Here is a 24,996-nt window from a genome sequence, read left to right on the forward strand (position 1 = left end):
ATTTATAGAAACTTCTTAGAAGCCCAACCCCAGGACTACTCTTTGGAAGGTAACCATTTCTGTAATTGCCAAATTCAATGGGCTTTTCAGTTGTGTTCCCCCAGACTCTGAGAGCGTTCACCACCAGGGACTATTCTATCCCCCCTTAGCTGCTCCCTCCTCTCCCAGACTGCTCTTAATTCTTACCAGTCAGACTCCAGCTGCCAGCATGGTGGGGACAGTGGAGACCGCCACCTCCACTAGCAGCATGTGTCCTCTCCCTCTTTGGCTCTCCATGGCCTCCTCTGTGCCCCTACCAGCAGCCCAGGGGTACAAAAGCTCTTGTCAAACACCAAGACACACAAGTCATCCTTCCCACAATACCCAGCAGTCCAGGCACTCCTGTTTTTCTAGAAGTAGCAGAGCTTGCAGTGTGCACTCCGAGCACATACCTGTGTTTTCTTAGTAGCCTCTGTATGGCAGCAACCTGCTCTTTGGCTTCTTCAGGTTCCTGGCCCTGCCCAGAGGACATTTCTAAGTCCAACTGATGCAGAGGGAAAGGCAAAGCTGGCCTGCCCCTCACCAGGCAGGAACAGGGACCACTCTAAACCCAAATGCTCCCCTTAGTTTGCTGGTTATGAAGGACATTTATCAAAGGAACCACTTAGCATTTTGGCAACCATTTTGCAGTGTTTATGAGCCAAGGCCAAAGATTTGCTTAGCTCCAGCAGGTTTCTATTCCAGGGCCATCAGATAGAGGTCCCCTCGAACTCTTAATACCCCTGCTAGAGAATTTTATAAAGTACTAAGTGCAGTTGAGCCTCTCTCCTTCATAAAAGGGTAAACTCCTCCCTCCCAGGTACTTAGTGTACCTCAGAAGAGCCCTGGGATGCAAGGAGGGGGCAACATTAACAAAGACACCAGACACCAACATTCCAACAGGAGCATCTATTTATTGTTATTAATATTAAGCCGCTTCCCAGCAGTCACTGCTGTAACAAGAACAGGACTTAGCTTCTAAAGGTACTAAAGTAACAGTGACATCACGAATGAAGCACTGGGGACAGTCATGATGGGGAACTGGCTTTTCTCCTCTGGTCAGGGTGACAGTGCTTAGTGCCCTTTCTGAGCATGCCTCCTGGTCCCCACTGACACATATCTCCCTTCTGCTCAAACCTGGAGGATCAGAGACCTGGAAAGTACCAGTGTCCTCTCCAGGCCTGCCCCATATATGTGACCTCATCCTTGCTGATACCCTTGCTGAGCGTCCTGCAGGTGCTCCCGCAGGATGGCCACAGTCAACAACAAAACAGCTACCACCAAAAAGCAGCTTCTGCATCCTTGTCATGAAGTAAATACAATGCTTCTTTGTTTTTTGTTGTTTTTTTTTAAGGAAAGAAACGTTTAAAAAATATATGGCACTAAAGTGTAAAACTATCCACCTGCATCCAGTGAAGCTTGCTACAGCTCCCAGAGCCACTGCTTGTCTCCTGTCAGATGTAGAGCTGGTGGGAGGCCAAGGTATCCATGAAAGGACGCACCAGATTGTCTGTGGAGAAGTAGAAGATGAGCCCGAAGGTGATGGAGATGGGGAGGGCGGGTAGTGCCTTCTTGAACACGGCGAGCAGCAGGAGGGTCAGACACAAACCCTGCAGGACACGAAGGAGTGGGAAGTGGCGACTGTACTGCAGGGGGTGGTACACTCACTGGGGTCAGTCATTTGAGGACTAGCCTGGGCAGTGATGGACATGCCACTGTCTTTTCTGGTTATGCCTCAGTCCCTTGAGGTGCAAAGGGCAGAGTTCTCTCTCATACATGTTCCTCCATGAGGGCATATGTCTGTTGGTTAAGGGGGTGGAGAGGGAGCTGGCCTTCAGAGCTCTGGCCAGGCCATGCTTGCTTCTCCATCTGGGGACAGCAGTCACAGGGGGGTGAGGGTGGGGCCAGGAGGCTCTTGCCAGGGAATAGGCATTTACAGGAGACCCAGACAAGCTGGAATAAAGTGCTTATACCATGTAATCCATGCCCTTGGAAGCAAGCATGGTGAGGGCCCTTCCTGCCTCTGCCCTGTGTGTCCAGGGTAGGGACAAGGAACCAAGTACCTGCTCTGCCCTTGGACAAAAGGGCCCAGGTCAAACAGTATGGCAGGGAAGGAACTTGAGGTCTGTTATCCCATCCCTGACACACTTGTGGACAGAAACAAGCTCTTCTAACAGTGGCTTAACTATGCACCCTGTTGCCAAAACCCAGGGTTTTCCACCCAGGGGAAGGACAGGGAGTCCTCAGGGACTCTTCTTTACATCTAAAAAGAAGTATTCTCTAAGATGACATTGCAGGATGTGTACCAGCCACCAGGGCCTCCAGATTGCACTACTGGGGATAGAGAGCCCAGAATTCAGCACCCTGTGGGGTCCTGGTGGCACGGAGAACACAAGGCTGTAGAATGGGAGGGGCATCCTCTCACACTTCTCCCTGGCTATGCCCACTGACAAGGCCTTTAGCTATTTCCTTTCCCATAAATCTTAGGCAATCCACAACCCCAGGCACTGAGGGACAGTGGCCCAAAGCTTTCAGCCAGGCCCTGACAGAAGGTACATGTCGTCAGTGAGATCAAAACTTCTCATTCCCTACCATAGAATGGAGTGTTTTGGTGACCACACTCTGGGTTGCATGCACCTTCCCTCACTGTCTTGGCTCCTGAGGAGAAACAGCAGCTAGAAATGCCTCACAAGGACCCCAGGAGGTGTATCCCCACCTCCCAAGTCCACTCACAATGAGAATGGCAATAAAGCAGGCCAGTGTGGTGTTCCAATCCCCACTGCCAGTGGCTGCCGCCTTGCCCACCAGGACGCTGTAGAAGATGAAGTCTCCCAGGCCGAGCTTCACACCCCCTGTATTGGGAAGAAAAAGTGGCCTCCATCAAACCCCACAGATAGGAAATCGCAGTAGGAAGCAAGCAAAGAAAGGGAAGGGAAGGACCAGGACACCAGCTGCAGGACGCAACAAAAGGGTTGGGGCTAGATGAAAGCATCTTTCAACAAAGTCCCCCCAGTCCTGCAGACTGGGGCAAAATGGGCTGCCTCAGAAAAGATGAGGAGACCAAGGGCTGAGTGACTTGCAGTCTGGGGGGAAGGCTGGGACTCAGGGGGACCACTTGGTTAGTAAAGAAAGGAACAAGTAAAAGCTTACTACTGGGGCTGCAGACGCTGTGCAACTTAGGGTGGAATCTGACTACAGGTGTTTTCCAGTAAATTTAATGTTACTATCAAGAACATGGATAATAAGGTGACAGGAGGCTTCTGGAGACCTTGTTCCCTAAACAGATGAAATCTTAATTGATGAGGAGTCCACTAACTGCTGAGAGGCAGATCAGAGCTCCAGAATGTAGTCCAGCTCCTTTCCTCCATACACAGCCTCTGAGGCTAGCTTAGGGAATAAGTCCCAGAGGACCCTCAAGGGCATGCTTCCAGAAGGACCCCTCCTTGGGCCCAACACCACTCTGCCAGTCACCACCGCCCCTGCCACACACACTCAAAACACACAAGGGCTCCCATTGCAGAGACAGATGAGAATCCCTCTGGAGCCCTGCTTGCCTCCCCTGAACTTCTGCTCTGACCCCAGACTTTACTTCCTCTAACTCAAGCAAAGGCCTCTACTCCAGGGCTCTGCTCAGGGGAAACACCCTCCTGTGCTCCCCTCCTCTAGTGAAGTCACCTCCCCGGGGGACATCCTCTGACTAGGTCAGAAACCCCACCCCTTGCTCTCCTAGCACCCCAGTCTTCTTCATAGTCCTCGCAGGCTTTTACAGTCTGTGTCGTCGGAACATGTATCATTAGCCTAGGTCTCACCTAGCATGGCACCTACACTCAGATGGGACTCAATCTATGTCTGAGAAGCACTCAGTGCACCTGTCAGAGGCCCAGGGCTTAGAAGAGATCCCAAAGGACTCCACAGATTTCCCCTGGGCTATCTCATCAAGTCACCTCTGATTTAGAAAGGTCCCCTCCCTTCATTTTCCACCCAGACCTCAAGGAGCCCCCGCCTGCCCTGTGAGCAGGCCATCTGAACACTCTGAACATGGGCACCTTACTTTCCTCCTCTTCCTCCTGCTCCTCCCCTGGGTAGCCAGGCAGGGGGGGCTCAAAGGCTTCAGGGTACGAAGGCTCCCCAAAACTGTCATAGGAGTCTTCTTCTGAGTGTCCAGGAAGGGAGGACCATCATCATCGCATCACCATGAAGAGGGCATGGAGAGACAAAGGCCGGTCAGAAGGCCCCCTTGGCCTCTGGCACAAAGGTCCAGAAGGTTCCTTCCCAATTACCCTACCCCGCCCACCCTGGCCCACTGCCACCCACCAGCCACATCTGACAAAGTGAGGTGAAAAGCTGGGGCACAGGATGGTCAGTCCAACCTGTGCTTACTCCCTAAATATAGGTGATGAGGAAGGCTGGCTTTCAGGTGACAGGTCTCTCAGCCATCCAAAACTCTGCCCTAGAGAGGCCAGGCTGATCAGGGTGAAGGTGAGGAGATCCCCCAGTAACAAGGCCATAAACCCTATACTCACCCATCTCTGGGTCATAGGGCAGCTGCAGAGCTCCTTGAGAGGAGGGGTCCAGCTTTGCCATGCCTACCGTCCACACCATGGCGGCTATGGAAGGAGCAAAGGATCATGCCTTAGGTGGTGCTCATAGGTGCCCCTGACCTGGGAGGAGGGGAGCCAGTCTGTGTCCCCAGAAAGCCTGCAGCAGGCCCCTCCATCCTGCAGGCATTTGCTCATGCTTGGTTGTTAGAGGTCATGGAGACAGGTGTGCAGGCTCCATGGCCGGGGGGGGGGGGGGGGGGGCAGACAGTACTATTCCCTGTCCTTTTCTTCCCTCCTCCCAAATAACTATGACAATTATAATGATGATCAGCTTGGTTAACCATGTCTTTTTAAAAGTTGTTGCAAAAAAATATACAACATAAAAATGCAACTGTGGGGCTGGAGAGATGGCTCAGTGACTACAGTGGTTTGAATGGGAATGTCCCCACAGGCTCCATGTATTTGGACACTTTTGTCCACAGTTGGTGGCCCTGTTTTGGGAGGTCTTAGAAGGTGTAGCCATGCTGGAGGAAGCACATCACTGGGGTGGACTTAGAGTTCTTAAGCCTTACTGGATTTCCAGTCCGATTCTGCTTCCTGTGCCTGCTTCAAGATATGGGTGCTCCTCTTTCTACTCTGGCCACCTCTTGCCACCTTGCCTCCCCACCATGATGGCCTCCAGTTCCTCTGGAACCGTAAGCTCAAATAAACTCTTTCTTCTATAAGTTGCTTTGGTCAGCATTTTATCACAGCAACAGAAAAGTAACTAATACAGTGGTTAAGAGCACTCACTGCCCAAGCCTGAGAACCAGAGTTCAGATCCTACCACCCATGTACAAGCTGGTGGTCCCACAAATGCCTGTACCTCCAGCTCTGAGGGATCCAATGCCAGAAACCCTCCAGCTCTGAGGGATCCAATGCCCGTTTCTGGCATTGCACACAAACATGCAGTCACATACACACACAGGCATATACTCTCACAGAGACACGCATACACACACACAAATATTTTTTAAATGCAATGTGTGTGGCTCAGTGGTGCTCTGTGTATTCGGAGTTGTGAAACAGGTCCTAGCTTTTTCCATCCTGTGAAACTCTGTGTTCACTGAACAACAGTCCCCTGCCCCCCTGCACACACACAGCACACACATCTCTAAGCTTCTATAGTATCCATTCATTTTACTGTATCTCTCCAAGTCTGACTGCACTAGATACCTTATATAAGCATATTCATATAGTATCTGTTGTCACTGGTATGACTCACTCTTAGCTCAATGCTCTTAAGATTCCTCCATGCTGCAGCATACGTCAGAATTTTCCTCCTTTGCAAAGGCAAAATAATATTCCACTTTATGGGCATACCACATTTCATCCATTCATCCACTGATGGACACTTAGACACTTCTACCTCTGAACTACTGGGCATAATGCTGCTATGGACACAATATGCAAATACTTGAGTCCCTGCTCTCAATCTTCTTGGGGATGTGGGCAGAGTGGAGACTCTGGATCTTGTGGCACTGGCTGAACTGTTTCTCTAACCTGGACTCTCTCCTGAATTTACTACCCTGTGTCTTCAATTCCCAATGAGATTTCCATACTCCATACATCCCAAAGCCTAGACCCAACATCCCACCCATCCCACTCACCCCCATCCGCCTCATCAGCCTGCTCCATTCTCTACAAAAGGCAGTGGGTCTTTCTTGTTGCCCAGACCCAAAGCACTGTCATTACGTGTGCCTCGGTCTCATGACCTGCCCTGCCGGTCAAGAACCCCAGGCAGCTGTGCCTACAGAGCGCCCCAGAGTTCATTTCCCCTTACAGTCTCTACCTCTGTCCCCATGCAGAGCCCTCCTCCCCTTTCTGGATTCTTTCTCAGCCTTCCAACTGGCTCTTGTTTCTGCTCTTGTCCTTTTTGTTCTCCACTTAGCTGGCTGTGTGATCCTGTTGTGTGAGACTGGTGCAGGGTCAAGTCAGGTTGGCCCCAAATCTTCCAATGGCTTAACCTCTCCCTCAGGAATAAGGGTCCCAGTGTCACTGTGGTCACAGGGCTCCCTTTGCCTCTCTACGTTTCTCCTCTCCCATTTGTTCCAGCCACACTGGCCTCTGGGTATTCCCTGAGCACACCCAGCCCAGGCCTACCTCAGGGCCTTTGCACCTGCTGCTGGCCTCCTTGCTAGAAGGCAGGCCCTCCAGATTTCTACATAGAACTATACCCTACCGAAGGGTCTCTGGTTAAATGTGACCTCTGACAGAGAGTTCCCTGACCATCTTTTGCAAATAGCTCCTTCCGTGACCCTGAGAGCTTGGCCCCTCGTCCTCTAGGTACTACCCCTGACTTACATGTGTCTACTTTAGTTTGCCTCCACCCCAAAACAAATTCTACACTGACAAGGAACGTCCTCTGCCCACAAGGAAATGCCCAGCCTTGGGCACCCAGACCGACCAAAACCATCTGCCTCTCGTCCTCATTCTCTGCTCAGAATCCGAACACCCCTAAAATGTGCTTTCAAGCCACAGGGCACACTGCTGGTAATTCTGATTACAAGCTTGATTTCTCATTCATGCAGATTACCCAGCTCAGCAGATGGTTTCCTGGGTAGTTGAGGCACCAGAGTCCCAGAATCACAGGCCCTATACTTAAATAGACCCAGTATCAACGGAGGGTGGCCATCGCCAGCACAGGATGCAAGCTCCAGGAGCCCTAATCCATGTGGTCTTACTTCTTGCTAGACTTCTATGCCAAGCACAGAATCTTCCACCAAGTAAAGATTTGATGTAAAGTAGTGGCATTTGCTAAATGCATCTGTAAATCCATATGCCTGTACGTGAGCCTGAAGCCAGGGGACAATCCATGTGCCTTCTCTTCAAAGATGACCAACTTCCATCAGCCAAGTTCCTGCCCATGAAGCCCAGAGAGAAACAGGGGCTCTCACCCTCAAAAATCCCCCTTCAAGTACCTCTTCAAGAGCCTGCGGGCTGAGGGCTGGCTGCAAGTCTCCACAGGCAGCTGGCCTATGGGGATGTGGCCTGTACCCAGTGCAGGCTGCTGGATGACAGACAAGATGTGGTCACAGGGCTGTCTACCCTCCTCTGATACCTCCTTCCAACCCTGACTTTCCAATCTTCCTGGGCAAGATCCAGCCCACCACTGTCTCTGGAGGTGTACCCTCCTGCAGGTGGCAACTCTAAGGATTACATGGCTTCTCCCCACCTTTAGTCAACTCTGAAAGTCATAGTGAACCTTTATGTCTCCACGAAAGGCCACCTGCTGACCTCCATGGTCTGGCAGAGGCACAGGACTTACATGAGTATATCAGAGCAGGAAATATGGGTTCATTTCTTTCCTGGGCAGTTTCCACCAACATCCTCAGGGGTCCTTTAGGGCACAGCACAGCCACAAGATCTGGGAAGAGACACCTTGTCATGCTAAAGACCTTTATTCCCACTCAGTGTGGAGAGAAAACAGCTCTCTATCACCAGGAACCTAAGTGAACTCCAGGGTGCATTTTTCTCCTGGGCTAGTGTCCCAATCCCATGAGCTTCTGGCCGCAATCTAGAGTGTGCACTGGCTGGACTACAGTGGGTAACTAACCACAAAGTAGGAAGAGAAGGGTACCTGAGACACAGAGGATGTACTTGAAAGTCTTACTTCTCTGAGCCTCAAATTCTTTATCTGTAAAATTAGAGCTGTGGCATTGGCAACGGTGCTAATGCTGGTTAAACAGCAGCTGACAGTATGGGTTAGCTATAGGCAACACGCACAATACTCTTGGGCTCATCTTGAGAAACCAGCAGCTCACTCATACACATCTATGATTGATAAGCATATTGGTGGTGTGGGCAGTAGGAGTAGTCATTATGGGGTACTACAAAGGAGTCTCTGTGAAGGCCTTCTAAGAATAGGAGGTTCGTATCCTGCACCAGCTGTAGGCCATGCTTCTGGCAAGCCATCACCACCTGTTATGCTATGAATGTGAAATGTCCCTCTCAGGCTCAGGTTTTAAACACTTCTTCCCAGCTGGTGGTGCTATTTTAAGAGGCTGTGGAACATCTAGGAGGTGGAGCCTAGCTAAGGGGTGCAGGTCACTAGGGTTGGCTTTTGAAGGTGGCTCCAGGACCCTCTCTACTTCCTGGTCCACAATGGTGTGAGAGGCTCTGTCACATGCTCCTGTCATACCACTCCACCCTGCCTTCCCTACTATGTTAAAATGATACCTTCTCAAAATGTAAGAAAATAAATAAGGAAAGAAATAAATATTTCTTCCCCTACATTGTTTCTGTCAACTATTTTGGTCACAGCAAACCATAACTAAGCATCTACCTCAGCAGTGAGGCAGATTCCCCTCTAACCCCACCCAGCCCATGCCACCTACCATACACAGAGATGGCACCCAGGATGACCCAGGCAGACCACTCTGGCAGGTACTTGATGAACACCAGGGCCATGAGCGCGCTGATCACAATGAGGTAGGCCTGTTGCAGCACCAGAGGCCCCTTCCAGTGGATGCACACCATGCCCACTGCGCCGAAGTTCCAGACAGCCAAGAAGAGTGTGGGGTAGTCCATAGCCACGTTGTAGGTCTTGAGCACTTCCCTACAGGCCCAAGATGGAAGGGAATGGGGGGCAACAGAGATGGGAGATGACATACCCCAAATTATTTGATACTGTCAGCTCCTCAGCCATTACATCCCAACCTGAGTTTTATTTATCATATTCTCATTCTCCATTTCCATGCCCTACAACTAACTACTCAGAAGTTTCTGGAATGAGTTGGGGAGTAAAGCAACCGCTGGTATGTAGGTCACATAACCATGTGATGACTCGCCTACAAGACCCTGTGCATGTGGATTGCGTCCCTGAAGGAATGCTGTCTCCTGTCTTTCCAGTGTCTTTGAGCCCCTAGGTCAGGCTGATATCTCAAATCAAAGGGCTAGAGAGCAGATAAACTAGAAGTACTCAGGCTTAGCCCAAAAAGTAGAATGTAACTTTAGCCCAAAAAAGTAGAATGTAACTCCACCTGTTGGGAGTTCATAGAGAACCTTCAGCTCGACAGTTTCCTTTGCTAGTTTTAAATCAAGAGCCAGAAGAAGACTTATGGCCAACGACAGAACTCATTCCTGTGTCAAAGCCCAGAAGCCTGGGCTCCTAGAGCAGCTCCTGGAGCTCAGTGGCCACCCTCCCCTGCCCAGGTCCTTATGCACCTATGCTGCAGGGAGTAGCTGCTCACCAGCCAGCACTTACCCGAGGTAGATGTAGGTGAACAGGAACAGCAACATGAGGGAGGACATAATCAGCCAGCCATGGATGAACTGGACAACAGAAACAAGAGGGCCACTGTAACCTGCCTTATAGGGATGAGGATATTCTAAACAGACACTTGTGTTCTTCCCACTGGTTGTCAAACTACTGAAACAATAGACCCCAAAGAATTACATTTCCCCAGGAATTCCATGCTGTGAAATGGAAAACAGAAGCCTGGTGCTAGCCAGAGGAGGAACTTGTCTTCTGGAAGAGATTTCACAGTTATGACCACATGTCAGACCACCTTGCAGGATGAGACTGAAGCACACAATGACGGGTCCATGGGGCTGGACCACACCTTGACCAGGACTGCTTTAGCTATGTATACCTCTTACCTTCAATTTAAATCCTACCTAACACTAGGACTGAGAAGATGGATGGGGCAGGGGAGGATGTAAATTTGGGAGTGGGTCACCAGTATCTTTGTCCCTCTTTTCAATGTGGCCACTTGATTAAATCTCCTTTTTCTACTTTTCACTATTAATTTGGCTTATTGGGACAGGCAGTTAAGCCTGCACTGTTAAGGCTGCCAGCAGCTGGGGCTCTGACCTTAACCCTGGTAACATATTCGAAGTGTCTGAAGCCACAGGCCAGAGTCTAGACATTCTTCTTAGACTATTTTGTGGCTATGTGGGAAGGTGACAGGGGACATCTTCATTTGGGGAGGACCTGGCCCCTCAAAATCTCCCTAGCTACCTAAAAGTGTCTGGAGAAGCAGAGAATCCTGAGTCTGCTTGCCCCAAGCCTGTGCTAGTGAAACCTCTGTTCACTCATCACCTGCAAAGGACATGCTGGCTGTCTCTCAGCAAGCAAAGCCCCTGCCTATAAGTGTGTTCCAGGGTAAGGAGATTCAGCTGTCACAGACAGAGATAACAGTCAGCAGGTAGGGATGAAGGATTCTTAGGACAAAGAGCCAAGAGACTCACTGATCCCTATTTAGAGGGCAGGCCTCCTGGGGGACTAGCTTTGAATAGAACAGGGAAGTAGTTCCTTCCCATCAAGGATCTTCAGGCAGGTCCTCAGAAGATCTGTCCCTCCTCTCCTAGCTGAGTATGAAGGGGTCAAAGACAAGGACAGGACTAACTTTAAACTAGACCCTTATCCGTTAAGGGTAAGATGTTGTCACATCCTCCCAACTGACCTCAGTCACTAGTTCAGACTATTACATCCTAGCTCAGGCCCCTGGATCCACAGCAGAGTCTACCTGTAGGGAGGGCCTAAGTTGGGCTGCACACTCAGCCTCAAGGAGAGAGGAGGGCTGCCTTTGCAACCTGCTTACTCTCTTCATTCTAGCTACCACTTGCCTGTCTGGACCATGTCATCTCAGAACTTACTAATGACCTTCACTGAAAGGATAGGCAAGTCACGTCTATGGGACTGACCACGTGATACCTACTGACCACAGGAGGATCACTCTCAGGAGGATCGCTCCCCATGCTATTTCTAGCTTGCTGTCACGTTGTCAAGCAGTCTTCCCTCAAATTCCACCATGTTTCCCTGTCTTTCCTCTTCAGTATGGAAGCCCTGCCTCATTTACACAGGCAATTGTTACTGATAAGTTAAGCTGCAGCTCAGGGACATTTCCTGATAGTCTCTCTCATGGCTCAACTCCATATCACCCCAGCTAAGACAGGGGTGGCTCCCTCCCTGCAGCATGGCCCCCCTCTTCTCTCTCTGTACATAAACACAGCTCTCTGAATGCAAAGCACCATGCAATGCCTGTAGTAACTTAGAAGAGGCAATGCCTAGCTCAACTTCCTGTTGTTCTTTAAAGTTTCAAAGTCTGCAGTCTGAAACCAGTGTCTCAAAGCTTAAGGTACAATCAGGCCTGGTGGCACAAGTCTGTGATACCAGTTAGTGGGGAAGCTGAGGCAGGAGAACTGCAAGTTGAAGGCTAGCCTGGTCAACTTAGCAAGACCTTGTCTATACGGAAACAAACAAACAAAAAACCAGTGGGGTGGTGAGATAGCTCAGTGGGTAAAGGTGCTTGCTGCCAAGCCTAATGACTTGTGTGTTCAGTCCTTAGAAGCATGCATGTGTGTGCATGCACACACACTCATAAGAGCTGGAGATACAGCTCAGTGGTACACTTGCCTCGCATATGCTAGCTAGCTAGCTAGATGTAACTTTTCCACCACTCCATGGGGAGGCTCAAGGACCATAGGAGGATCCAGCACAAAGGCTTCCCAGGACAGGGAGACCTCAACAAAGCACATCCCTGTCTAAAGGGAGATGGAAAAATAAAAATAAACCTAGAAAGGAAGCCTCAAGGTGAAGGAGACTAAAATGGAATTTCAGAAGGAAAAATCAAAATTAACTTCAGAACAGGAGAGGTATGTCTGAAACACTAGGAGTTCAGAAAGTTGTGGGGAAGAGGAAGGCATGGCGCTTAAAAGACAGCATGCGGTCTCCCACAGATGGGAAGGAGCATAAAGAGGCAATCTATTCTGTAGAAAGAAGGAACCTGGATAGGTTTTTAGAAGGTGACCACAAGGCTCTGGCCACCTCGCAGCAGGGGTCAGGCAGAAGGGGCACGGCAAGGCAGGGGGCCAAGGGCCTCACCTTGTAGCAGCGGTACTTGTAGAGTACCACTAGGAAGATGGTCATGACCACAATGACGCTGATCATGATGAGGGTGTTCAGCACGGAGTTGAGGAGACGCTGGCCCACCGTGGGCGTGTCCTCTGTGAAGGGCGTGTAGATGCTGAGGAGGTCACCAGAAGAGTCTCAGTGTCTGCCTGCCCTGGAACACTTCCATCCCAGAGACCTTCAGGCTGACCACCGAGACCCTGGAAACCCCACACTGCCCTGATACAACCCTGGCATTGGCTGGACCCTGACAGAGTCACCACTATCCCTAAGAATGCCCCCTGCCTCTTGACCGGTGGCCTGTAGCTGTCTGATAACTGGAACCATGGTGGCAGAGAGAACAGATTGTACCTCATCAAGGCCTCTCTTTCCTAGTTGACTCTCCCCCTCCAGACCCTTCCTTTTGCTCCCACCATCAGTTCTGGTCCCCACTGACAAGATCAGCTGCCTGCTTCTTTGTGTGATAATTAATTTTGATGGTCAGTATGATTGGATCAGGAATCAATTAAGAGCGACACCTCTGGGTGGGTCTGTGAGGGCACTACCAGGAAGGATTAGCTGAAGGGAGTCGAAACTCACCCAGAGTAGGCAACCCAGATATAAAGAGGTTGAGCTATAAAGAGGTTTCGAGGGATGCAAGGATGCTTTGCCTGCCTGCTTGCCTTTGCTCCTTGCCAGTTGAGTATATCTATGTTGATGTTGCTACTGCTGCCGTTGCCATCCTTTGCTGACATCAGAACCCAACTTCTTTGGCCTTCCAACATGGACTAATGACCAGCAGCTCCTGGGGAACCTTCTAGGCATTTAGTGCCAGATTGGGACAGCTGAGGCATTCAGTCTCATCGACTTAGCAGCTTCTGGGTTTTCAGCCTCTCCAGTGTACAGACAGCCACTGTTAGACTCCTAGCCTATTGTATAAGCCATTCTAATAAACTCCTTTTCATGATATATATTCATTCCACTGGTTCTGTTCCTCTAGAGAACCTAACTAACACAGTCCATGAGTCACAACCCCACAGCCTAGGACCTCCTGTTCCCCCAATGCCCACTGATAGCCACAGGTGCTACACCAGCTCATAAGCTCTGGAAGTAATTCCCAGGCACCTCACCCTTCCCAGCTTGAACTGCCAGGAGTGACAATGGCCCAGTCCTCTCAAAGCCTTCCACCTGTGCGACTCTGAGTCCTCTGCAGGTCACAAGCTTCCGGGGTGGGGGAGCCTCCCTACCTACTCCTTCCTTAAAAATAAATTCCACCACAAACGGTCAAGGAGACAAATCCAAAACTGAACAGTAAATCCCTAAGAGTTAAAGATGTTTGAGGTGCTCAGCAGTGAAGGGCCCGGGAAGTGGAGAGGGGGAGGTTCAGGGTTAAGATAGCTCTCAGTATTCCAAGTTGTTTACTAAAATAATCTATGGCTTATTAAATCTTCCTCATCTGCTAGAAGTGTGCTAAGAAATCATATGATACAAACCCCTCATCTCATTAAGAGAACAGAAACTCAGAGGAAGTGACTTAGTCACATGGTGCTTGATGCATAGTGGGCCAAGACCTGGCATTTAGTACATAGAGTTTGGTGCTACAGTACCAGAGTTGGCCTTCTGTAGTCAGATCTTAGCCTTTGAAGAGCACTGCGTGAAGCCTTTCACGGTATTTACGCCACTGAGTTCTCCAGGTAGCCCCACTATTAAACTCATAAAACAGACAAAGAAATGGAGGTTATGGATTAGATGTGTGCCTAGGCAAGTCACACAGGCAGTGGGTTAGGGTATGAGCCCAGAGAGCCTTTGTCACAGTTCTCCAGGGCCACCAGCACAGAGCTGTGGGCAGAGTGGCTGAGGGAGCCTATGAGCCCCTCAAAACAATCACTACCCCAGACCCACAAGCCAACCAGGCCCCCAACTCACAGCTGCCCATTCTTCTCCGTGTAGAAGCGCACCGACTTGATGGTGGCCACCACCACAATCATGCACAGTGTGACAGGCACAAACAGCATGATCACATGTTTTGCCCCATACTTGAGGGTCAGCTCCTCCTCCAGGCCTGGTGGTCGTCCAGGAACTCCACTGCAGATGTAGTGGTCAGGGTCCTCCTCGCAGTCTTCCTCACTGTCCTGGCTCCTCTGTGGAAACCATATGGTAAGGGCTGAGCTGCTGATATCTGCAGGGGTTTTGGGAAGCAGAACTGAGAATACTAAATGCTGCTTTCTAGGCATGAGAAGAGGGAACTGAGGTTCAGGTAGGAGAGTACTGAAGGTCTCAGGAGAAGGTCTGGAGCTAGAGGGAGAGAGGCCTGCAGGGCCCAGAAAGACCCTTCCCAAGGACAAAGACACAGGATGCTAATCAACATGTTCACATGGCTACAGAGCTCTAGGAGGAGACAGGCTGGGTAGGAGAGGAAAAACAGATCAAACATTTTCATTGACTAATTAGAAGACCCAGCATAGACAGGGAGTCTCTTTGATTAGGAATTAGGCATTGACAATTACTTTGAAATTACAAAATCAAGCACATACATTTTCAATTCTGAGGGGCTAAATGGTATCCAGCATCCACATAGACAGGGGCTCCAGGGAAGTGGGAGAAGATAAACGAACAGAAAGCAAAGTAGGGCAGCACACTTGCCAGTCAGATGCTGGCATGACTCTGAACAATTTGTTTTGGAAGTGCAGCAATTCATTAGCTGCTCTGTGAATGAGGTTAGCAGCCACAGAAAAGGCATGTGAAACAAAAATTAAAACACATGGTTGCTTCAGTATCAGTTCTCCTCAGAGAGAGCTCCAGCCTAGCTGTTCACCTGAGACAAGGGAGGAAAAATACTAATAGACAGGAGCTGAAACACCAAAATGCACAGACACCCCAGGAGATAAGAAACTGTGGAGACCAGGCTGGCGGTAACCTTGAACTGTTAAACACACTGAGGCTCAGAGGCTGCTGAGCTGCTGAACAGGGTGAAAGGAGTTCAGATTTCAGTACAGGGGATTAAGGTCAGCTGGAGGAAGAAAAGCCCACTGGCACATGGAAAGGGCTTTAATTACCATAATGAACAAAACAGAAAGGGATTCAGGCGACTTCAGATGTGGTTTGCCCGACTGGGAAGGAGCCTACTCTGCCTGACTCAGGCAGACTCAGTTCATGGTGACCCCATCTGGATACCTACCTCAATCCTTCCCTTCCAGCTGCTTTGCCTCCTGCCATCTGTTTCTGTGTAATTGATTGGTCCCAGGCACCCAAACTCACAGTTCCTGAAACAGTAGCCTGCATTTGAAAGTGAGTCAGGAATTTGTATGTGTGGCAGGTAGAGATATCAGCCAGCTCAATGTAGTCTGTAAATGCGCAGTCTACTGGAAAGCCCTTGCAGACAGAAGACTCAAGGTGAACAGTCACATCTTTGGTCAATTCTCATGCTTATGCATCTTCCTGAGTGGAAGAATGTCTGGTTTCATCCATGGGTTAGTCAACTTTCTGTCCAGATAACAAACGCCTGAGATAATTCAACTTATCTAATGAGAAGGTTTACTTTGGCTCACAGTTTTGGAAATCTCAACCCATGACTGATTAAGCCCTGTTGCTTTAAGCCTGTGGCAGGCAGCATATCATGGCAGAGATATGTATGGAGTAGGTCACTCACCTCATGGTCAGGACATGGAAAGAGAGGAGGAAGGAGCATAAGCTCCACAATTCCCTTTAGGTGCCCCCCCTCACAAGCTCTGCAGGTTCTACCACCACCCAATCACACCATGCCAGGGACTAAGCTTTTAGCACACAGATCAATGGGAGACATCTGAGATCCAACTTAAGCAATCCATAAGACAGAGAGGCCCCATGGCCCTGCTTTGAAGCCAACTATTGCTGGTGGGACCTACCCACTGCGCAGTGTTCTCTCCATCCTCCAGGCCCGGCCTGCCCTCCTGGCAGGAGCGTGATATGGGGCTCTCAGCCGACATCAGGGATGTTCGCTCATCACACACCTCTTCCTCGCTGTCAGAAGCCATGAATGTGAGCATGGCCCTGCCTCCAAAGGCACCTGGAAGAGGGGCACAGGAACTTTGGTCCACTTTCCTTTGAGGCAAAGGCAGCAGAGGGCTGAGGGGGATGGTAGAGGGGGGTTTGAAGACCAAGCAAAGGTCCTACCCATAACACCATAACAAACTTCCTAGATATGCAAGTCAAATGACTGAAGGGAACCTGGTAGGGTAGACTATCCCAGGGAGGGTCTGGGTGTCTGACTGAGGAGTAGGAGCTTAATTCAGCACAGACAGGCCCTGTTATTGCCTAGGACGACAGGAACTGAAATGCCTTTATTCAGGGTACATGGAGCAGAGCATGCCCTAGGTGGCTAGGGTCTGCTGCCCTATCACTTGGAATTCTGGAGACTCAGCTAAGCCCAGGGTTCCGGAGGGGGGAGTTAGCTCTGCTCCCTGGAGGCCAGACTTTGGAAGCAGTAGTCTAACAGAAGACAGCTTCACACGCCCAACTCACCATGAGACCCAGGGAAATTCTTAGCCAGGTGGGGATCCAGAAGACTTTACGGTCCTCCTGTCTTGTTTGAGGCCTGGCCTTCTAGTCAAATCCTAAATAAACACCCACTAGACCCAGGAGTTCCCCTCACCATCCCCTCCAGCAACCGTGGATTCTCTTATCAACAGACGCCTAGATCTGTAGTGTGGCTCAGTGGCGGCACGCTTGCCTGGCATGGTTGAGGCCCTGGGCTCTATCCCCAGTCCCACAAAAAGTAAAGTGATGAATCTCAAGGTTATCCTTAGAGATAAGCATTTTGTTTCTGGCCTTCTCAACACTACACTAGGTGGCTATCTCAGCTTCCCTATCCCGTTGTTGTGATAAAATGCTCTGACAAAAGCAACTGAAGGGAGAAAGTTTATCTTGGCTTACAGTTCAGCTTACAGTTCATCTTGGCAGTAAAGTCAAGGGAGCAGAAGCTTGAAGCAGCTGGTCTCATGCACAATCAAGAAGCAGAGAGAAATGAACTTTCTCCACTTACAGTCAGGAAATGATGTCACCCACAGTGGGTGTCTTCCCATCTCAACCCAATCAAGGTAATCCCCCAGAGGCATGCCCAGCAGCCTATTTCCCAGGTGATTCTAGTCAAGTTGACAATACTAACCATGCCAACTGTGTTTTAAAAATGTAGCTCCCTGAGCTCCACCCTAACCCAGTATCTGGGGTCTGCATTTTAAGAGGGTGCCTGGGTGACTCCACCAACTCCTGACCTGCCCAGGATGGGCCTTGCTCCAAAAAGCAAGGAGCCTCTCGCCCACTACCTTCCCATCCTCAAGTTGGTACTACTTGATGGTAGGCATGCAGGAGTTAAAGTGTACAGCCCTTTCTCTTGAACACAGGACCTACTCAGGCAGCAGCCGGGGAGGAAGAAGCCTGAAAGTTTCTCAAATTGCCCCAAATGCCCACTGAGGAGGACAGGCCAGAAGAAATGGGTGTCACATGCCACTGGGACAGACTAGACCAACCTTACCCCAAACAGGGAAATTCAAAAGCTATGAAAATACTCCTACCTTTTGATCCTGAAATGCTACTTCTTAGAATTTGATCTAAGGAAACAATAAAAGATTCATACAAAAATATGTATTGTAGTTATCTGAAATCATCAAAGTAAAAATGACTGAAATTTCTGACTCTTCTCTGATACAGTCCTCCGCCCCCTGATCTGTTGCTTTTAATTTCTGTGGTTACAGTTACCAGTGGTCAACTGTAGCTCAAATATACTAAATGGAAAACTCTAGAGACAGCAATTCCTGTTTTAGATAACCTTCACTCCAGTATACTGTTCTAACTGCTGATTTTGTTATTAATTTTGTGCCCAATTTATAAATTAAAATTTCATACAGGTGTGTATATTCAGGAAAAAAACCCACATTTTTCAAAGGAGTTGGTATATCCACGCTAGGCATCTATCCATCCTGCTGAGGACAGATCCGCCCTATTGCATGTCCATCTGACATGGACTATTAGAAGACCACTGAACTCTTTCAAAACTTTAAAATTTTCTATTATTTTTATTTGTGTGTATGAGTGTATTGCCTGAATGTGTCTAAGTGTACCCATGCTGTGCAGTGCCCACGGAAGTCAGAAGGCATTGGATTCCCCTAGAACTGGAATTAAGGACGGTTGTTAGCCACCATGTGGGTGCTGAGAATCAAACCCAGGTCCTCTGCAAGAGCAGCCAGAGCTTTTCATTGAGCCATCTCTCTAGCACTGGACCACTGAATTCTTCAAACAATATTTATTAACATTTAAAATGAAGTTAAATTTAACAGAATATAAATTTTTGCATAATCATCTGAATTTTCTTTTAAAATGTACAAGAAAAACATAAAAGTCTTATCTAAAGAGATTATCTTTAGACTGGTGGGACTGTGGGTAATTTTTACTTTGTATTTTGATGTATTTCTCAAAAAAAGTTTTTCTTTGGAGATAGGGTCTCTGTATCACAGGCTGACTTTTAACTTACATGGCTGAGGATGACCTTGAACTACTGACCCTATTCCTCTACATCTAGGTTAGTGTTGGATTACAGGAATGCACCATCATGCCCACTTTATATCATGCTGGGGAGAGAAGAACCCAGGACTTCCTGCATGCTAGGCAAGCACATTACCAGCAGAATTACATCCCCAGCCCCTCTCAATTCTTTGTATAATAAATATGGATTGCATCTGTACTTTTTCTGGCTACGGATTTCTCAAAGGGAAAACGTGGGCTTTTCTCTCCTTCTTGCCCCCTCCTGAATCACCTGCTTAGCCTGGAGAAACACATGAGAATCCAGGAAGCCACTGACATTTTCTCTGAAGACATTTCTCCCAAAAAAGGCTTCTTTTAGGACTCCTAAGGGCTGGTTCTTAGGCTGTTTTGAAGCCTAACAGCATGGAAATCCTTGGAGAGAAAAACCACCACCCTATAAGAGCAGATAAACAACCCTGCTGGCTGTGCATCCACATCAGAGTGATACAAAAGGTCCCCGGGGGAGCCTGACTCATCTCAGGTTCGGGTGGGGCATGGTGCCTCTCTAGTGCTGACGTCAAACACAACCAAACCAGCTTCCCATCCCAAGCAGCCACAGGAAAAATGCAGAGGAGCTGACAGCGAAGCAGGGCACAGAGTCTGTTCTGGAAGCCTTCCCTGCACTGTGCTGCGGCTGAGGAATTAGGCAGCCACTGCCCACTTTCATTAAACCGCCAACCAACGGGAACCAAAATGTTGATTAGCTGAACCCAGGAAGTCTGACCTGGAGAAAGTTCCCTAACCTGCTGATGCCAGAAGTTGTGCAATTATCATGGAAACCCAGTGACCCAATTTCCTCAACCTTTTCACTGTAGAGAAGCAAGGGTTTGTCTTAATGTTTAAAGTCAGTAGCCTGGTAGGGAAGATTTTTAAAAGCACCCAGTGCCTCATGGAAAATAATGGTCCAAAAGTGAACTGGGAACTACTGTTCTTGCCATAAACACGTGGGACTGCAGAGAGAGGCTTGAAGCCCTGACACCTCTCCAAAGGGTCAATGAACAATGCACTTGGCTTTCAAAAGGTCATCTTCTGTGATTACATGGCTACTTCCCAGCACTCCCATAATTCCTGGAAAGTCCCTCATGATCCCATTTTGCTGAATAGTTCTCCCCTACTCTGGGAAGAGACCTCAGGCAGAGCCCAAGACCACAGACCCAAGACTCTCACTTGGCACCTCCTGATCTTTAGCCTGAGGCTCTGGACTAACCTCCTATCAGCTAATTTTCTCTAAGAAGTGCCTAGGTTGGGATAATTTCTTTCATCTCTTAAGGTGGCCTAGGAGAAGGGTAGTTTAGGAGAAAGAGGCAGAAGAGCTCTGGGCACATCCTCAAGTAGCATCTATGATATTTTTTTCTTTTAATGAGACACAGCAATTTGTGTGACATGAACCACATACTCCCTAGTGAGACAGCCTCAGACCATGCAAGGTGATAGAGGTCATTTCCTCCTCTGTGAATGGCAGAATAGACTGCCTTGCAAGATTAGGGAAACACATGAAAAACGTCTAGTCACTGGGTTTTGAATGTTTTGCTTTTGTTTTTGAGATAGAGACTTACTATGTCCACCTGGAATTCAGAGATGTGCCTGCCTCTGCATCTCAAGTGCTGGGATCAAAGGCATGGGCTACCATGGACACCCAGTTCAAAATGGGTTTTTAATAAGTGGAAGTTATGAAGATAAGACAGGAGGGGACAATCTCTGAGAAGGCATCACAGAAACTGACGGGTGCCCTTCTTTGGAAGCTAGAGAACTGCTAAGCCACCAGACACCTGAGAGAATACAAAAGCCAGGCCCGAGGTAGAGATCCTGTTTCTATCCAGCCTTGGGCCTGGCAATGGGAACATTTTGTCAAAAGGGCATATCCATAAAAATGGTATAAAAGCGGGTGAGGACCTTAAAGGACATCCATTTGTGCTCTATTTCATAGCTCAGGAAACTGAAGCTGGGGGGGGGGGGTAACAAAAGTCCCCAGGGCTCTGCTCTACCCCACTGCAGGTCTTCAAGGCACAGAGGTGGATATGCCTACCTGTGGCAATGAGGAAAAGAAACAGGCTACTGTTTTTCTGGGTCAATTCAAAAGACAAGTGGGAAAGTGTAATGTCATGGAACTGGTAAGAGAAAGACATTTTCAATGGATTGCCACACCCACAAATCTGATTTTCCAAGATGTATCAGACAGCTTTCTCTTACTGAAACAAACATCTGGGACACAACTTCGAAAAAGAAAAGGTTTACTTCATGTCAGCTGGGCCCATTGTTTTGGCCCTAGTATAGCAGGAATGTGTGTAAGGTAAAACCACTTACCTCAGGTCCAGAAAGTGAGACCTCCTATTAGACTCCACCTCTTAAAGGTACCACCTCCTCTTAATAGTGTCACTCAGGTGAACAGACCTTTAACACACAGGCCCTGGGGACACTTAAGATCCAACCCATAGCATTTGCACAGTCATTGAAAGGAAAATTCTGAAGTATAACAGTAATAGGAAAACCCCCAAAAAGGATACAAGCTTTATATTTCCTACTTCTACCAACTTAGTAGGTAAATATATGCAGGTACCCAGAGTGGTAATCCCCGAGCTGACAGCTGCAATAAATGACTTAAAATAGCTGAACTTTAAAAACTGAATATGTATTAATCTTTTAAAAATCAAGCCAGGCATGGTGGTGCATGCTTTTAATCCCAAGACTCAGGAGGCAGAGGCAGATGGATCTCTGTGAGTTCAAGGCCAGCCTGGTCTACATGCCAAGTTCTAGGCCAGTTGGAGCTACAGGGAGGCCCTGTTTCAAAAACAAACAAAAAACAAAAACAAAAAAACCCAAAAACAAATAGAGAAGTTTCTGGCTAAGGCATAACAAAGGTGAGAACCCTTTAAATTTTCATTTGCTCTAGAGTTAGCAAAGATGAGCAAGCAACCTGTTCTCCCAATGAAGAGGCTACTCCCTTGCTGTCTCCCTTGCTGATGTCTAATGTTTCCTGAGGACCCGAAATCATTCTTTTCTCTAGGCATTCGGGGAACAATGATGTCATACCCAAGCTTGGGAGCCAATGAGGGAGGCAGAAGCCCCAGGGGGCTGAGGCCGTGGAACAGGTGGGAACACAGGCTGAAATGTGTCTTATGGGTTCCCAACTAAACAGTGGCTTAATCTCAAGGCAACAGCTGAAAAATAGCACAGATGTTTTTGTTAGCAATATTCATGTGATCTACACAAACAGCTTTGGTTTTTTTCTTGTTTCGGTTTTTTAAGATGGGATCTCGTGTAGCCCAGGCTGGCCTCCAATTCAGTATTATAGTTAAGATGATCTTCAGCTCCTCATCTTCCTGCCTCCACCTCCAAGTGTTAGAATCACAGGCATGAACTATCTCACCTCACCAATTTTAGTTTCTTAAAAAGATTAGCACAGGGGAGCTGAAGCATAAAGACTGCCATTATTTAAGGCCAGCCTAAGCCACACATAAGAGTACCAAACCAAGCAGAGCTACATAGCAAGATCCTGTTTCACAAAACAAAAGGTTTTTCTTTTTTTCTCCTGGTTTCCCAGGAGGTTGTTAATGGAGACCCCACAGAAACATCCTGGGCAGCAGTACAGATATGGGTAGGAGGTGAAGGTGGAAAGCTGCCGGTGTAAAACTCAAAAGACACAGTGATGTTCAAATCCTGGTGCTCACAGGCAGTGGAGCCACACAACTGGGCAAGCTGCTTAACTCCTCAGAACTTGGCTTCCCCTTCTTTACAAGGGTGGTAATATCACCTGCTTCAGTGTTATTTTAATTCTATATGTTTACTTAGTTGGTTAGTTTTTTGTTTTTGAGACAGTGTTACTATGTAGCTCAAGTTGGCCTGACACTCTCTATATAGCTCAGGCCAGCCTTGAACCATAGGAATCCTCCTGCTTCAGTGTTTAAATGCTGGAATTACAAACACGAGCCACTACGTTAAGTTCTTAAGATATGTGATAACCACAGCACAAAATGGCTTTTTATCATGTATACCCAACTCCTAAGGCATGGCATGTCACATGGTTATTAACACTAACAACTTAAGAGAGGGCCAAGGTTGGTATGGTAGGGTTGTGAGCAGTCAGAGGGGCTGAGGGAAAGGGTACAGCCACAACCCTCCGTCCCAGGCCATCAGACAGTATGCAGCAGCCTCTGGCTAGGACCCTCATCCTGGTCTTCCTCTCCTCAGATAGCAGGAACATTCATTTTCATGTATACAGGTGTACATCCTACATTCGGGGTGTAGGTACTTCAACAAAGCAAGATATAGTACCCTATCTCTGCCAGTCTATCCACTATTCTAAGAGTTAAGGAGTCAACCTGGATGATTACCTCTGGGCTAAGTCAGGACTCTCCACCCCTTCACCTACTGAAAACACAGAAGCTGAGAGTTTCTCAGGCTCACACACAACCATCTGCACCCAGAGGGGAACCTGAGGCACACACACCTGAAGCAGCTTATCCAGAGCCTTTAATTACTGTCACAAGTCTTGGCTGAAGGCCTGGGAGGCTCAAGTGTCCACAGAAGGGCCATATAGACATCAGGAGCATTCATTCTGATGCTGGACAGTCTGTCTGTTCCCACCACAACACTCTGGGGACAGCCCTGGCTTTCAGGCTGTCAATTTTGAGTTAAACTGGTCTGCATCTGTTCTGTTTGGAATGCTCTGGGGTCCTCCATCTGTAAACAGATGCGGTTACTTCAACATACCTTTAAAATGTAATGCTTAAACAGAGATGTTGCAACACTTAATCTATCCAAATACTAAGGTCTGGACAGCAGACGTAGCGACCCAGGTACCAGGCTCTAGGCCAGGCTCTGCTGTATCTTACCAGGGACATCTTGGGCAATAGCACTTTAAGTTGTGTGTGGTGGTCCCTCCCCACCTCCCGTCCCTGGGCCTCCCGGCATGCTAGGTAAGCACTCTACCACTGAGCTACATCCTCAGCCTTAGGTACAGAGTGGAAACTAGCTACTGTTTGCGAGGTCCTTCTGCTTCAAAGGCTAGATTCTGGGCGTCTCCCCCTGATGTAAGTGCTTTACAAAACACACAAATACTGCTGGTAACGAAGGCCAGCCTCAAGCCCCGCCGCGCCCCACTCTCCCCTTATCTGTATCAGTGCCCGGGTGGACTAGAGGCCAGGGAAGATGGGGGCAGGGATCCAATGCCAGGTGCACCGGGCTCCGGGACCCACGTGGACTGCCCCTTTAAGCTCCTGTCCCTTTAACAGCTCCCTCCGCGCCCACCAGCCTGGGGATCCGGAAGCAGGAGAGGACTGAGCGCGAGGGGACGAGGCCAGAGGCCGGGAGCCGCTCCCTACGCTCCTTCCGAGCCCCAGCTCCGGGGAGGGCGCACCGCCTCCTCCCCGGCGCCCTCTCCTCGCCCCGGGGCCCGTCGCAGAGGCCGCGAGCATGGCGCCGCAGGGGCCGCAGCCCGAGCCGGGAGCCCGGAGCCTGAGCAGCCGGGACCACAGCGGTCAGGGGGTGCGCAGGGCAAGGCCCCGCTGCATCCGGGCTCTCCGTGCTGCGGGCGACCGGCAACTGGTGACAGGTACCGGGCCGCACACACCCAGCCCCCGCCCTCCGCTCACCTGCTCCGCCGCGGCACCCGGCAGAGTTTACGCCGCTGGCGGAGCGCCTCTCCCGGCGCTGGCGCCGGCCCCGCCCACTGCCCGGATCCCAGCACGCCCCGGCCACACCCCCGGCTCCGGGCCCGCCCACTGCGCTGGCTCCACCCCCTCTGTCCGGCCCCCTGGGCGGTGCCAGGTTCCTCCCCAGTGCAGTTGCGCCTGCTCCGCATCCCTGCCTCCTGAGACGTGCAGTGCAGGTTCTGGACCGCCGTGGGGTCTACAACAGAACACTGAGATTGAAACTTGAACTTGGACAGTGTCCTTCCTTTCTTAGGGGCCTGGCAGCGCTTCGTGGAGCCGGCTTGTCATTTTAGAGCTTTCTGCCGCTCCTTCCCGGTCTAAAGTAAGCTAACCCCCCCGTGAGCATTTCCTTGGTCTG

General features: G+C 49.3%; 1 protein-coding gene across 8 annotated transcripts; it reads right to left on the reverse strand.

The window, feature by feature from the left end:
* Window positions 1-912: 912 nt before the first annotated feature.
* On the reverse strand, window positions 913-24,660 carry Psen2 (presenilin 2). Of its 8 annotated transcripts, XM_008822361.2 has the most exons (13): window positions 24,579-24,652; window positions 23,435-23,667; window positions 17,982-18,017; window positions 16,317-16,477; window positions 14,359-14,573; window positions 12,427-12,568; window positions 9,805-9,872; window positions 8,936-9,156; window positions 7,867-7,965; window positions 4,542-4,625; window positions 4,070-4,171; window positions 2,752-2,870; window positions 913-1,628 (listed from the first exon to the last, which is right to left on the reverse strand). In XM_008822361.2, exons 4-13 carry the CDS (start codon window positions 16,455-16,457, stop codon window positions 1,473-1,475), a joined length of 1,347 nt encoding a protein of 448 aa, XP_008820583.1. In that variant the 5' UTR covers window positions 16,458-16,477; window positions 17,982-18,017; window positions 23,435-23,667; window positions 24,579-24,652; the 3' UTR covers window positions 913-1,472. The 8 variants fall into 8 exon arrangements, with proteins under 8 accessions (XP_008820583.1, XP_008820585.1, XP_008820584.1 ...); XM_008822363.2 differs by lacking the exon at window positions 17,982-18,017; XM_008822362.3 differs by lacking the exon at window positions 23,435-23,667 and having other exon boundaries at window positions 24,579-24,615.
* Between the last annotated feature and the right edge of the window lie 336 nt (window positions 24,661-24,996).

The sequence above is a fragment of the Nannospalax galili genome, unplaced genomic scaffold (genome assembly GCF_000622305.1).
Source record: "Nannospalax galili isolate Female #2095 unplaced genomic scaffold, S.galili_v1.0 scaffold1508, whole genome shotgun sequence".
Classification (NCBI taxonomy): Eukaryota; Metazoa; Chordata; class Mammalia; order Rodentia; family Spalacidae; genus Nannospalax; species Nannospalax galili.

What these genes read in the sequence shown, in the direction of transcription:
- Psen2 (XM_017795406.2), bottom strand. Translation starts at nt 16,457, where the DNA reads ATGCTCACATTCATGGCTTCTGACAGCGAGGAAGAGGTGTGTGATGAG. An exon ending in ACAAGTACCGCTGCTACAAG is followed by an intron (nt 9,873 to 12,426) that starts GTGAGGCCCTTG and finishes TCTGTTGTCCAG; the next exon opens with TTCATCCATGGCTGGCTGAT. An exon ending in GCTTTATTGCCATTCTCATT is followed by an intron (nt 1,629 to 2,751) that starts GTGAGTGGACTT and finishes CGTGTCCTGCAG; the next exon opens with GGTTTGTGTCTGACCCTCCT.